The 16,069-nt window shown below is 34.4% G+C and overlaps 1 protein-coding gene across 2 annotated transcripts; it reads left to right on the top strand.

Annotated features, from left to right (window-relative positions):
- Positions 1 to 55: 55 nt before the first annotated feature.
- On the top strand, positions 56 to 15,831 carry LOC126975378 (presequence protease, mitochondrial). 2 transcript variants are annotated; one of them, XM_050823250.1, is made up of 4 exons: positions 56 to 288; positions 10,953 to 11,357; positions 13,181 to 13,712; positions 15,434 to 15,831. In XM_050823250.1, exons 2-4 carry the CDS (start codon positions 10,962 to 10,964, stop codon positions 15,814 to 15,816), a joined length of 1,311 nt encoding a protein of 436 aa, XP_050679207.1. In that variant the 5' UTR covers positions 56 to 288; positions 10,953 to 10,961; the 3' UTR covers positions 15,817 to 15,831. The 2 variants fall into 2 exon arrangements, with proteins under 2 accessions (XP_050679207.1, XP_050679206.1); XM_050823249.1 differs by lacking the exons at positions 10,953 to 11,357; positions 13,181 to 13,712; positions 15,434 to 15,831 and adding an exon at positions 437 to 4,822.
- The last annotated feature ends 238 nt before the right edge of the window (positions 15,832 to 16,069 follow it).

Below are 16,069 nucleotides of genomic sequence, written 5' to 3'. Positions count from 1 at the left end.
CATAAAATTCCCAAAAAAATTTGTGACTTTTCTGACTTCTTTTGATTTCTGAGACCCTGACTTTCAAGTTTCATACTCTTGTGAGTTTGTCTTTGTGACTTGTCTCTTAGATTTACATTTTACGGATTATCCTGGAGTTGCCGGTTATTGCTGCCGTTGGACTAGTATGAGGTTACCTAAAATTGATATAATAATGTTGTGAAATGTCCTGAAAGTTTTCAACTTCTGAACTTTTCAAGAACGGCTAAAAAGTACGCTATTATTCAGTACAACTTTAAACGCATTAGGGTAAGTTTAAATATTGCACAATTATTCACTTGTTTTTCTATATCCATCAAATTTTGATCCCAATTACGTAAGGATAGTTTCTTCTCGGCATTTGTTTCCATTTATGCGAGTTCGGTATATTTAAAAACAGTGAGTGCTATGTTTACAGAAAGAAAATGTATTCAAGAATTGCAAAACTACACTGGCATGGTTTCCCTAAATATATGTCCAAGAGAGGGAACAGCACTGGAATATTGAAAAAGAAAGAGAATCTCTCAAGTGGTTTACTTCCTGGTAAAGTTTATCATGGATTCACATGTACAAAGGTGGAACCTATCAAGGAGTACAACATGACAGCTTATTTCTTAACACATGAGAAGACTAAGACTGAATACTTACATTTAGAGAGAGATGATGCAAACAATGTTTTCTCTGTTGGTTTCAGAACAACCCCTCTAGACTCCATGGGCACACCACATATATTGGAACATACAGTCTTATGTGGCTCTGAGAAATACCCAGTGCGAGATCCATTTTTTAAAATGCTTAATCGATCACTTGCAACATTCATGAATGCCTTAACAGGGCCAGATTATACATTTTACCCATTTTCATCACAGAATGAGATAGACTACAGAAACCTTCAAATGGTGTATTTAGATGCTGTGTTTAAACCAAAATTAGAAAGATTAGACTTCCTCCAAGAAGGTTGGAGACTGGAGCATGAAAAATTAGAAGATAAATCATCTAACTTGACTTTCAAGGGAGTGGTATACAATGAAATGAAAGGGGCTTTCTCAGAAACAAGCTCTTTGTTTGGTCAAAAATTTATAAATGCTATTCTGCCTAAAGGTACATATGGATATGTCTCTGGTGGGGACCCTTTATGCATTCCAGAGTTAACACATGAGCATTTAAAAAACTTTCATGCTATGCATTACCACCCAAGTAATGCCAGAATTTTCTCTTATGGAAACTTTCCCATTGAGCACAGTTTAAAATTTGTTAATGATGAGTATCTAAGTAAATATGAGTACTTAGACCCTAGCAACACAATTGTGAACCCACAAGAACGTTGGAAAACAGAGCAGAGACAAAAAATATTATGCAGAGTTGACCAATATGGGGCGCCTGCTGAAAAACAAAACCAAATTGCCATTGGCTATGTTATGTCAGATATAACTGATATATATGACACATTCACAATGACTGCATTGGCAGAATTGATGATAATTGGCCCAAATTCAGCATTTTATAAGAGTCTCATAGAAAAAAATATCTCTGGAGGCTATAACTCCCTTACTGGCTATGATAACCAAATAAGAGATACCCTTTTTGTTGTAGGCTTAAGGGATGTAGAGGTATCTAAATTTGAAACTATTGAAAAACTTGTAAATGAAACAATTGAAGAGATCCACAGTAGAGGTTTTGAGAAGAATCATATTGAGAGTGTTTTGCACGGATTTGAATTATCAATTAAACATCAATCACCAAAATTTGGACTTAACTTACTATTTAATCTGATGCCATTGTGGAACCACAATGGGCCAGTACTGGAAGCTTTACAAGTGAATAATTTATTGAAACATGTGAAATCCAACCTAATGAGTCCAAAATATGTAAAAGACATTATTGAAAAGTATTTCATCTCAAACAAACATAAATTAATAATGACAATGCAACCACATCCACAGTTTGACAATATATTTAATGAAGCTGAACTCAAATTACTGAACTCCAAAATTATGGGTTTAACAGCAGAGAGTAAAGAGCAAATATATCAAGATGGTATAGAGCTGTCAACAGTACAGAAGAAAGCTGAGAATTTAGATGTACTACCTTGCTTAAAGATTGATGAAATAATTCTAAACAAAACTGCACCGACTTTAAAGCACACAGTTTCAGGAACAATACCATTACAACTATGCGAGGCTAATACAAATGGTGTAACATATCTCAAGGGAATTCTTGGATCTGATGGACTTAATGATAAACAGAGATCAATTTTACCATTATTCAATTTTGTACTTGACAAATTTGATACAACAACATACAATTATAGAGAGTTTGATTCATATGTGAGTAAAACAACCTCAGGGCTAAGTGTTGTTGCACATATAACTGAGCATATTGATTTGCAGGAACAGTATGAGCAAGGTGTCCTTATCAGCAGTCACTGTCTGGATGAAAATCTTCCAAAAATGCTTGACATTTGGAAAGAAATATTAGACAAACCTAAATTTGATAACAGTGAAAGAATGGCAATGCTTTTCAGTAACTATTGTTCATCACTGACTAGTGGGATCATAGATAACGGGCATACATATGCTATGCAATCTGCCAGATCTCTGATTTCATCAGTGGATGAATGCAAAGATAATTTGCTTGGGATTAAAAATATAATGAAGATGCAAGAAGTGCAAAAGCAATATAAAATAGAAGAAATACAAGATATAGTTGATAGTATTGGAAATGTAGTTCTTAAGGGCTCTAACTTAAGAGCTGCAGTTCATTTCTCAAACACAAATAGTGACATTGCTAATGAAATCGATAAGTTTTGTCTAAGTTTGTGTGAGGGACATGAATGCAAAGAGGTAAATAGAATCAATTTTACTGATTCAAAGATTACAAATAAGGATAATCGTGGCCTACATGTATGTATGAACATTCCTGTCAATTACTGTGCTAAAGCTATACCAACAATACCATACACACATCCAGACTATCCCAAGCTTCGTGTATTGTCTAGATTTTTAACATCCAAGTACCTTCATCCTATTGTTCGGGAGAAAAATGGGGCATATGGTGGTGGATCCATGATAACAATGGATGGTGTGTTCAACTTTTATTCATATAGAGACCCGAACTCACGGCTGACTCTCGATGTTTTTGATGATACAACAGATTGGATGTCGAAGAACTCCTCTCTAGTTGATGAACAAAATTTATTTGAAGCCAAATTGTCGATATTGCAGCAAATGGATGCGCCAGTTGCAGAGTATATGAGAGGCACGGAGCTCTTCTTGTTTGGGCTGTCCTATGACATTTGGAAAACACAGAGGGAGAGAGTGTTGGCTGTAACTAAAGAAGACTTACTTGAAGTCTGCAAGAAGTATTTAGGTCAAGATAAATGGGCAGGGAAATGTGTGATTGGTGACGGTGCATCTCAGCAGCTACGTAAGAAAGATGAGACATGGGAGAGAGTTACTGGTCCCCGAGATTAACTGTATTGGTAATAGAATCTGGTTATGGCTTGGACTTGGTGGACCATTGGCAAAGAGCCAAAGCACCACCAATAGACTGACAAAGAACAGAAAAACTTGGCTGATTATTACTGATTAGATCACATTGGAGTCTTCAATTGTTTCATGTACTACTTACTTATTATGCATCATTGTAGTCATAACTTGGTATATTTCTAAACTATTATGTGTCTTGATAAAATTATCACTTTAACACTTCATCACTCTGAAAGAGTATATATATTTAGTCCTGATAAATTATTTATATGAGTTGTGTGAGCAAATACATAATAAACAACTACTAAATTAAGAACTCCTATTTGTATGACAACTATATTTCTGCACACTACTTTTCAGATCAGGCTTTGTGAATGGACTATACTGATAATAATTAATTGCTGCTATTAGAGGCATTAATCACATAATTGGTATATTATTTAATCAAAATAATATTGACTGAGATTGGTGTGTGTATTTTTACCTATAACAAAGTTAAAATATAATTAAACAAAACCCCTTTGCAACTACTTGAAGCTTGAACACGAGGATTCTTACTTGTGCTTACATTTGCTTGGCATTGTGCACTGTAGGTCAATGTTCAAAGTGAAAAATGAAGTCCACAAGTCTCTAGTTATCACAAATGGGTAGCAGTAATTATAAGTACATATTATATTGTGATAAAATATTTAATGTTATGCAATTTACAACTAGTTATGTATTCAAATTCTAAAGGAGTTATAAACAGTTCATATTATATAATACTATGCCAGCAACATAATTTCAATTATGCGCCGAAGCTGTGACATCCATTTTGGTATTTTCTTTGCAGTTTTGCTGGAACACAAATAATTAGTTATAGAATAACAATCTGTAGACACAGAAACCTATATGTACTATAATCCTAGTCACTATTTGTCTCTTTGTTTCACTTCTATTTTGTCTAAAGCATTTGCAATTAAATTTTATGTGTTAAATAAAGCCATGCTTTTAATGTAATAGTCTATTTGACAAGACTACACTGCAGCCTATTCTATATTTGGAGACACTAACAGAATGGGCATAGATGGAGTCTACAACACATTACAAACAGACAATCTGACGGGACATAGATGCATGACCTTGCTACAGCGACACTTCTGTCATGTTCCAGACATTGCCCTGATTTGTAGACCTTTAATGTTGTCTTAAAACAAGTTATTGCTAGAGTATTTACTAAGGAGTTTGTTATGTTGTAGTTATTGCATTTGTTGTGTCGAAAGTGTTAGTTATTTTCATGTTTATTATGGATACTTATAATAAATTAATGAATGAACTGTATTTTTTTTCCATCTGAAGAATCTTCATCATATCCCGGTCCTTGAAGCCTCCTTAATTCCTATTTCAATATTATGTGGGAAGTGTTTTCCCCCATAATTCCTCGGGTATTGCAAGGTTTATGTTGGAAGTGATATCTTCCCTAGTTGGGTATAAATTATTCTGATAAATATTGGCCTGACTGATTGAATACCCTTGGGTGAATCGAGAGTTCGAGACTACCAGAACTAGCATAGTATAGCCGAGCTTGATAGCTCAATCTCATAGATAGCCCTCAAATACTTTCAAAATAAAGTGCACAGTTTTCACATCAACAAACCGGACAAGTTTCCAAACGCACCGAACGTTCGTTACTAGTGAAATAACAAGTCAAACGATACACTGAATACTATAAGGCTTACAGAAAAACTACAAAACTGACATCCTTTCCATACGATGCCTAAGTTCATTCGGCAAACTGTACAATAAATTATTAAGGCGCTATAGTCCTAAAAAGTAACATTTTTAAAAATCTACTTAAAATACTTTACAAATACTACGGTTCCAATTTTTTGACATGTTTATCTTCATTTCTTTATCTAAATTACCGCTGTTTCGAAAACACGATTACGAAAAAAATCTCGATAGATTTATTTTTTGAAAAATAGTCTTTTTTATTTGAATTGTTTATATTATCATAAAACTATGATAGCTATAAACACAAAACTTATTGTATTCGATAGTTTATTAGTATTTATAAGTTTTCATTGTGGGATTTATCAATACGCTTTGTGAATTATTTTATATTAATTTTTTTCGTAATAAACCAAACGCGACGCCTTGGTTGCATGCTCGCTCAAGCCAGCAGTACGCCCGTGACCACTGTCAAGGAAGGTACTGTGTTTGTGTCTCTCGGGCTCACATTACGTAAGATTTTAGCAAACAAGTGCAAAGCGGGAATCATAGTAAAAAAATAATGATGATGCGACAGCGTATTTGTTGAAATTTATAGGTAAATGTAAGTCGGAAAGTACTAAAATAAAATTTACGTAATATTATTTTGAATATTATGCCACGCGGGATTTTTGTATTACCGCACAAAATTATGATTTCAGCAATATGGATATCGTGTCCGAGGGTCTCTAGGGTGCAGAGAACGATTGTGTGATCATATTTGAAATCCAAGATGGCCGCCGCACAAAATTATGATTTCAGCAATATGGATATCGTGTCCGAGGTTCTCGAGGGTGCAGATAACGATTTTGTGATTATTTTTGAAATCCAAGATGGCAGCCGCACAAAATTATGATTTCAACAATATGGATACCGTATCCGAGGTTCTCGAGGGTGCAGAATGAATTCAAGCTCTAATGGTTGATGCATCCAATATACGATAATTTATATTTATACAGTTTATTCCTTATTACTTATACTATTAAAATAATTGATTACTTAATCAATTATTTTAATAGTATAAGTAAAAAATATAAAGCCTTGCTCTTTTTTAATAGCAAAGTGCTGCAAACCAAACTTTAACGTTACCAGTTTGGTAGGATCTATATTAAAAAAAGTAAAGGTATTCTTACCAGTAATAATATAGCATTTTATAAGAATGTCTTACCATCAGTCATTAAGTTTTTCAACTTATTAAAATATTTTTTTTTATAATACAGTAAAATCTCCTTATTCGCGCTTCCTTCATTCGCGTTTTCACTATTCTCGGATTAAAAAATTGTGATGTAGGTAAATGTGATGTGATTAAAAAGATTTTATTCGCGGATGTAATCAGTACATAGTACATGCATATTAATAAAAATAATTCCAACGCTATGCTAATGCTGGTGTTGAATATCAGTATAAACTGAAGCAAAACTGTCAAGCAAGAAAAAATTACAAAATTCTTTAAACCGTTGCTTAAGCCTGAAGATAATAATTGATTCGTATTGTCAAAAGCTTCAATTAAATTATTTTTTATATGTTTGTTTTTTATTTTGTCACCTAGGAACGTAGCCCCTATAATCCCATATAAATTGCCATTCCGTATTCAGGGTTTCTGTAATCGCGGCATATTTACGGAACATATACCCCGCGAATAAAGAGCTTTTACCCCGCGACGTCGTTTGCGTACGTATTTTTACACATTGGGTTACATTACTGGACTTTTAGTAGGGATCCCTAATTTTTTGAAAATGTAATATAGCCTATAACACTCGGGGATAATGTAGCTTCCCAACAGCGAAAGAATTGAGTCGCTAACTTTCAAAACCAGCCAAGTCACAAAATATTGGCTACTTACTTTTTTACTGTCTCTGGTAGAGAAAATAACTGTCTAACTACTCATTTCATCAAAATAAACCAAGTCCCTTTATATTTCATACAAAACGCCTTCGAAAACAAGCATTTTTATCAAAATAAGCCAAGTCCAGTAACAAACTTTTATCAAAACCAGCCATGTCCCCGTCAACCAATCAGAGCTTCCGCATGGTCCAAGATGGCTGTCAGTCGTACTTCGGCATAGCTACTGTATTGAGACCGCGTTAGATATTTCAATCGATTTTGATAATAAATTTGACAAAAAACAATGGAAAATATACCAATTATGCCTCCAGATAAAGCAAGGAAACGAGTGATACCAAAAAGTTCAACCAAAAGTGAGAAACAGAAGGAGAAACGGTATGTTTATGTTCCTATTTGCTACTATAACCCCGATTTAGCCAGGGCCGCATCACGCACGTTTTAAAATAACGGTCATAACTTAGCAAACCTCTGGAGTCACTGCTTTTGTTTGGAATATATTCTCATATATTTTATATGTACTTTTGAATTAAATTAAACCCGATATTTCATTTCAAACTCTTAACCTTTTTATTATCTTTTATTTACAAGTTTCAAATAAATCAATTAGGTAATTTAAGTTCTGTTGTATCACTTTTTTCAAATAAGTAGGTAGACACCTACTTGCCTACTGTAGACATATTTTAGTCAATACTAGTAGTAATGTGAGTAGAAAGTGTAACTGTAGTATATATAGGTACCTAGGTTGGTTTACTAACTAAATACGAGCATACATTTTACTTTCAAATATTCAGCGGCTGGTCTACCGGTAAAACCGAAGTGCACACATAACACTAAACAGATATATCAGTGCAGCCATCTGACATCCAATGACGTTTTCCATTTTCATGCAAATTTTTACCGCACAAAGAACAAAGTAGACCAAGACAACTACATATTACAGTTCTGTAAGACTGCTAAGATAGAACGAAAGCGTCCTAGAGACAATACAAAAAACAAAAATATGTCTGTTAAATACTTTGTGAGAAAGCACAAGACAAAAACCAACATTCAAGTGTGCCGGGCAGCCTTTATTGGCATTCTAAGAATCACTCCAAATCGGCTTAAAGGTGTGCTAGCAAGATATTGGAAGTCTGGCTGTATAGCCACAGAAAATCGGGGAGGAGACCGAAAAGAGTTTGAATTCCGGGCAAGAAAAGAAGTTGCCATAAATTTCATTCGAGATTTTAAACTTCTTGAAAAGCATTACACACGCGACAAGATAAGGCAACGAATCTATCTAGATCCATCACTCAACATCATAAAGATGTTCAAAATGTATAATGACCAAGCAGCGCCCGGAATGTCAGTATCAGAATTATTATTCAGAAAAGTTTTTAACCGAAACTTTAACATTGGATTTGGATCACCAAGAACCGATGTGTGTTCAACCTGTTTACAACTACAGGAACAAATAAAATTTGAAAAAGGGACGGAAGACATCACTGCCAAGTCATCAAATGAAATCTGCAGTGCATTATTGCACTGCTTAAATTCAGTGAATACTGAAAATATAAAGACTATTCGATTAATGTCAGACGGATGTGTGGGCCAGAACAAAAATTCGTTTCTCATCGGCATGGCCAGTAAATGGCTTTCCGAGGCTCCGCCCACGTTAAAAACTGTTGAAATTATTTTTCCAGTTACAGGGCACTCGTATATGCCAGCTGCTCGCGTATTTGGCCTGACGGAAACGAAGATACATAAACTTGAAACAATAGTTGATCCAAAAGAATATGAAGAAATAATGGCAGAGCACGCAATGGTTTATAAATTAGGGACTGAGGTTCCCGTTCATGATTACAGGACTGCCGTGGGAGAAGTGGTGAAGCCTACTAATAAGTGGCACTTTCAGATAACTAAAATAAAAAGAGTTATTTTGAGAGGAGGCAAAAGAACCCACAAAATTTTGACAAGGGGTGAGATCTCATACCAAAGCAACACCGGAGTAGCGAAATGCCTACTGCGTCTCACCAAAACTTTCATGGATATGACTCCAGAACAAGTCCAGCTGGGAGTCGGCGTGAAGGAAAAGAAATTAAAAAATGTGGAAACCTTGCTAAATACACACTACGGCTGTAACTGGGCTAACCTAGAGGAGTTGGCATTTTATAAAAACGTACTGGCCAGGGATCATAGATATCTTTCAATCCGTGAGAACGATCCTTGTTGTGAACATGAGGCGGAAGAAGTTATAGATTTTGTGTGACTACCTACACGTATGTGAACATGAGATAATTTAGTTTTTAAGAATTTAATTTTAATTATACCTACATTTCTTTAATAAACTTGTTAGTTCTATTTATTATTCCTACCTAATATTAATCCTTTATCATTTTTATAATAATATTATTATAATATAATTAATATTCCTTGTCCTTAGTCCGTCCACTTGTGAGCTGTTATTCAAACTCCTAACAAACGCAGCCAAGTACAGTGCTCCGTTTGTCAAAAACTGCTCAAGTCCAAACAGAAAAATGCGTTAATGCTGTATCTGCCACACTTATTCAACTTAAATGTTAAACAAAGATAGAGGATAGTATAAAATAGATATTTTGCCAGCAAAAAAATAAATGTGTACCGTTACTACGTAAATACAAAATAAAAAAACGTTTTGTGGCTAGACAACCTTTTTGGACTTGGCTTGTTTTGAAATTTAGCGACTCAATTATTCAAATCGGTTCAGTAGGTAGTTGCGGAGCCTATTCAATGCAAACAAACAAACAATCAAATCTTTCCTCTTTATAATATTAGTATAGATTAAAGCATGGATAATATACATAATAATTTTGCTTTCGATTATTATTATATTATTAATATTTTATTTTGTAAATTTTGTTCTTCATCGAGGTGCACAGATAATGCGACCGAGTAGTCTACCTATTCCTTGAAACTATGTAAACAATTAAAAATATACTTCATTATATACCGCCTGCAGATATATAGGTTACAGTTATTTTCCTGGGAGGAGTGGTCCTTGAGTTCCGAGGACTTCGGCAACGGTTGTGTTTTGATTAGGAAGTCAAATGTTAATAATAAACATTGAAAAAAATAACATGATTTTCTTTATTTATGAACTTTCGGTGCTTTCACCGAAAGGATTAAAATCGGAATTTTTTATAGATTAAAATTTAAGAGGTTCAAATGTTTATGACGTTTATGGTGTCCCGATATATTTGACTACTTTGGATGACGTTATCTATTTGGTCACTTTCGGTGAATCGATGTATATGGTAACAATAGGTGTTGCCATGTTTTTGAATATAATGGGTGACGCTATCTTTTTGACGGTGACTGTACTATGCGTTTTCTTGCTCGAATATAGGTACCTATATATAATATGTATAATGTGGACAACAAAACACTCTCATCCTCCGGGATTTGATAATATCTCTCACACCGGTCTATTATTATCTTCATTATATAATACTTACTGAAAATAGCAGCATATAAATGTTTTTCAAATTATTTAAGAATTTTATGCAAAGCGGACTTTATGAAGTCATGAACTGGGTGGTATGGATCAGCGCATGCGCAAGTTTGATGTATTCACTATAAATTCTGTAGAAAAGTATTTGGAAAGACACATTGTTATTGCATAAAGTATGTGCGAGAAATAATTATGCATTAGGTAAAATTTTGCAAAGGGATGCTAAAGTGAAAAATCTAATATTAATATACTTATCTATTTTAATCATGTAAATGACTAGCCAAACCTTTAGAAATATCACCGATGGCAATATTTCGCTGCAAATTTTTACATAACTGTATAATAATGTAGTTCAAGTGGTTTAATAATTTTTATGTTATTTTCAGATCAACACAATGTCCCTGCCGCCATCTTTTCACAATTCTTCAGATTATTTCGAGGCGTGTCTCAAATTTTTCGCAGAATATGAATATTTATATAATTTCCCAAACACGGATATCCTGGTTAATAATGTGTTGGATCACATTGATATTACTGGCTTGGAGAATGTAAATACTAATGATTTTGTTATAAATATGACTCCAAGAAATGATTATTTGAATGACTTTTTTACAAAATTAAGTAAATTGCAAGTAGATTTAAATGATTTTGACGAAGATGAAGTAAAGTTTGTGTCAGATGCGCCGCTATCGTTGAAAAAGAAGCATGAGATATTATATTTGTCGAAAGAAGTGGCTCTGTTGTGTGAGGACACAGAGTGCGATACAGTGGTGGATTTTGGATGCGGTCTGGTGAGTATTTCAATGGATTTCTTGCATTTTGAATACTCCAAAAGTTTCGCACATATTCATACATCATTCTAAAACTATATCTACAAGATATCCTTAATTTCGGCATGCCTCTTCGCATAACCTTCCTCTACAGATTTCATTTGCTTCCTGTCTCGTGTGATTTTCCTCCAGTTCGGACCCGTAGTTAACTTCATCCCATCTGGAAAAGTGGTTTGCCCGATTTCGCTTGACATCCCTTGGATATTCAAATTCAAATATATTTATTCAAAATAGGATTCAAAATCACTTATTGAACGTCAAAGACTACCACCCATTCAAAAGAGACTGCCTCAGACCTGAGAAGAATGGGCGCAAGAAACTCAGCGGGCTTTTTTTTATATATAAAAATGTGGATTACAATGTGATATCGTACAATAAACATTTATAATTAAAGAGCCTGAGGTTGTTCGCTTTATTCCCACTCCGTGGTGTCATTAAGAAAATCGTTTATGCTATAGTAACCTTTCCCACACAAACGTATTTTAACAATTCTTTTAGATTTCAGAACACATTTGTTTTGTTTTGCGTACAATTGCGTCACTGCGTGCCTCATGTTATCAGCATAGTTAACTAATTTTAATGGGTTCGGTTATGGGTCCACTTGACTTATTTACAGTGTTAACTTATTTACGTTTCTAAATCTTTCACTTTAACTTAAGCTTTGAAACGAAGTTGTTTCCGAGATCCTGATCGATAATATAATGTTAGACAATTCTAAACAACTCTCTTTATATGCCAACAACGATTCCTTGTTTTGAAATAGTGCTTTTAATTCCTATTTTGAATAAAAATATTTGAATATGAATTTGCTTTTATAATCTTCCTTTTATTATAATTGCACTCTTTTATTTTATTAACACAATTCAATACTTATTAATCCATGTGGGTATATAATAAGTTTAATGATACTTAAAATGTCAAGATTCCTTTTTGAGTAAGATTTTTTCTTAAACTATTTATTTATAAAATGCCATTCGACCAATTAGCCTCGATGAGCGAGCGTCAACACTCACTCCTGCGTTGGGAGATTGGGCGAAGTGTGTTGGTTTTTCTTGAAAACTGTGTATTACGTTGTATAAATGTTTTCCTTTTATCTCAAAATAATTGCCACGCTATCTTAATGTAAAGTTAGCGTTATTGCCGATTTTTTGCGATCGGTTAGAGCAAAAAAAAATTTTTTTTAAGCAACTAATTAGCAACAAAAAAGCAACAAATTTAGGTGTTTTTTTTTCAATTTCGCTAAATTTACGTCGCCATTTTTTCGACCTGCGAAGTGTCGCTGCCACACGTCCCCCGCCACTCGGAACGCGTTTGACAGAAAATACCCGAACTGTAAAATTTGTTAAGATTAATTCAATGCAAATCAGGACCTTTCTCCGGAATTTTGATTTGGTAACCCTAGGTTAAATTAGTAGTCACTAAGGCATAAATGTTCAATATGAAATAAAAGAATAAAGATGACGAAAAATTAACATTTTTATTCAAACAAATGTAATCACGTTCTTACTTGTAAGAACCAGTTATTTAAATTATACAATGAGCAAAATAAATAAGTAACAAGATTTAAATTAAATAAAATCCTTTATTAAAATAATATTATTTAACACTGTTCTCTCTACGAATCCGGATAAAAGCCTTTCATGGTCTTCCAATTCTACGAGAGTCATCAGGAGACCCGTACGCTCCTCTGTCCTATAAATATTCATTTATTCAATTTTAGAATTTAAGTTTATTATAATTAAGTTCTTAAATTATATTGAAAGAAGTGTGCTTCTCTTTTTCAGGGCTATTTGGACCAACAGATTTTTGATACGACTACTGTGAATGTTTTAGGTCTGGAATGCAATGACAGGCACTATGTTGGCGCGAAGAAACGCCAAAGAGAATATCACAAGGAGTCAATAGATCGTGTCAAATTCATAAAACACACGGTAACCGTAGAATCACATGATGCGATCCAGAGGTTTTTACTCGATAAATTTCCTAACCATAAAGGTTTTTGTATAACTGGCTTGCATGCGTGTGCTGATTTGACAGTTGACGCCATGAGTTTGTTTTTAAAAATGGAACACGCTCGTGCCATGATTATAATGCCGTGTTGCTATCATAAAATAAAAGGAGATAACGGAAGATTCAATAATTTTCCACTAAGCGAGTGTTTGAAGTGTATTTATGAGAGATATTCCGGATTTCAATACTTAAGAGTGCCTTTTTTGAGGTTGGCTACCCAGCCGACTAATATAGCTAACGAAAGTTTGGAAGATTTAGTTTTCAATATGTTGGCGCGAGCCACATTACAAGTTTTTGCTGTAAAAAGTAAGTGGAACATCTTCGAAATCTACCTTTGTATTATAGTAGTAGTAAATAAGTAGATTGTGGTAGCTTTTTCCATCGAAACCAGTGGGAGGCTCCTTTGCACAGGATGCCGGCTAGATTACGGTACCACAACGGCGCTATTTCTGCCGTGAAGCAGTAATGTGTTAGCATTACTGTGTGTATCGGGGTGAAGGGCGCCGTAGCTAGTAAAATTACTGGGCAAATGAGACTTGACATCTAATGTCTCAAGGTGACGAGCGCTATTGTATTGCCGCTCAGAATTTTTTCTGTTTTTCAATAATCCTGAGCGGCAATGCATTGTAATGGGCAGGGTGTATCAAATACCATTAACTGAACCCTTATTTTTATTAAAATAAGAAGCTGATGTCAGTTTCATTGTTCTACAATAATTATCGACTATTTTTGGAACCTCGAGATGAAATATTAAGACCTTATAGGGTTGCTTGGTTAGTCATTAATCATTTGTTGGTCAAGAACGCATGGAAGTATCAAATAAATATACCATAAAGTATGGTCTGCTGTCGCTAAATCTGTGTACAGACTGATTTTCATTATTATTAATTATAAAGTTAATTCAAAATAGTTGTGAGTGGCAACCTTAGGATGAGTAGTGTGGTAGAAGAAGGCCGCAAATGCGTAGCTAAGTTCGAATAAAACAGGTTACGGGAGCAAACTGGGTGCACACTTGAAGGACGCGATCTCATATGGCTTCAGCTAAAGAAGGCGTGACTGAATGAGAATGGCTAGGAAGAAGAAGCAGCAGCCTGGCAAATTCTCTAAGAAAAAAGCGATTCACTCGATTGTATGAAACGTGCAGTCATTGGACAGATGACGGCTATAATCTTGTAAACAAAGGAGTCTAACTGTTCGCTTTCAAACTTAGCCGGCTTTTACTTCGTGGCCAATTGCGATACTGTAAGTTTCATAGTAAACTAAATTTGAATTTTTACTTAGGCATTCCCGCCTCTTTTTACGTGGTAATTACATCCTCTATGGAAGTAAGTATCCGGGAATACGATGAAAATGGGTTGAAATGAATTTATGAACGGTTCAGTATTGGACGGCTGGCTTAGCGGTCACATCTGTTGGGTAAAGAGCGCTGGAGGCGTTATCTCAGCGGGCGTTTTTCCGAATCCCTTATCGACTATGAATTTTAGTATACTTTTTTTTTTAATTATTATTCCAGTGTGGGAATCACTACGGGAATTATAATCACCTAATATAGTAAACTGCATACAGAGAATGAGCCTTAGTTGATGATCTGCCATTAGCTGCACCAACAATGTACCGCCGATCTAGTTTCGAGGTCAAATCTTGCAAAATGCGGCCGATATTAATAATACCATCTTAAAGAAGAATATCTACCATCTCACCGGAGAAGAGGAATTGATCTCCTGACCTCTATTTATAATTTAAGGCCTAGAGAATCATTAAGAAAAAAGTTAAAGTATCTACCTAATTCACATACGATGTGTTACAATAATAATAATTATTCTTGATATTATGTAGGTACATAAGCAAAATGTGATAATCACAATGTTCAGATTCATTCATTCATTCATCAACAAACAGAAGCTTGTTCAAAACAAATATTTTATTATTTCAATATGTATTCTATATCACAACACATATTAAGCTGAACACTAATAAATTCTATTATGAATTTAATATACTAAATATTAATCGGATTCTGTTTGCAGATAAATTTACACTGAAAAGAAAGAAGAGAAAAGCTGTAAGATTGAAAACAATCGATAATAATTTCGAGTGTTACGTTAGAAATGCGTTGAATGGCTACTCTTTTGTTAGTAACAGTGGAATGGAAAATATGCAGGCAGAGGGCGCCACAATACCAAATATAGAAGAGCTGTCAGTCATTTGGCGCGAAAACACAAAGTCTACGTTCAAAAAGGCCGCCATATTCATTTTACTACAAAATGCCATGCAGCCAGTGTTCGAGAACTTTTTTTTGTACGATCGCCTTCTTTATTTGCATGAGAATAACATCAGAGATTGTGAGTTCAAAAAGATTGTAAGCCATCGAATATCCCCAAGATGTTTAGCTTTGATTGTTCGAAAATAAATAAATAAATATTGATGTTTCTGTAGTTTCATTTTGTATCTTAATGATTGCCATGGTGGGTACATATTGACATTTTAGCTGATTGATTAAAATCTCTAGTCTCATTTGAAAGTTATTATATCTGGCATATAAGTAATTTCATTAAGTAATTAAGCAGTTCTTTATTCTATTAGCACCTGAAAAACACTGAGCAAGGTAAATCGTATCCCCAAACCACAGAGCACAGTAGTGCTAGTTTTAGAAGAGTACTTCT

The sequence above is a fragment of the Leptidea sinapis genome, chromosome 35 (genome assembly GCF_905404315.1).
Source record: "Leptidea sinapis chromosome 35, ilLepSina1.1, whole genome shotgun sequence".
Classification (NCBI taxonomy): Eukaryota; Metazoa; Arthropoda; class Insecta; order Lepidoptera; family Pieridae; genus Leptidea; species Leptidea sinapis.
This window is presented reverse-complemented; position numbering and strand designations above follow the sequence as displayed.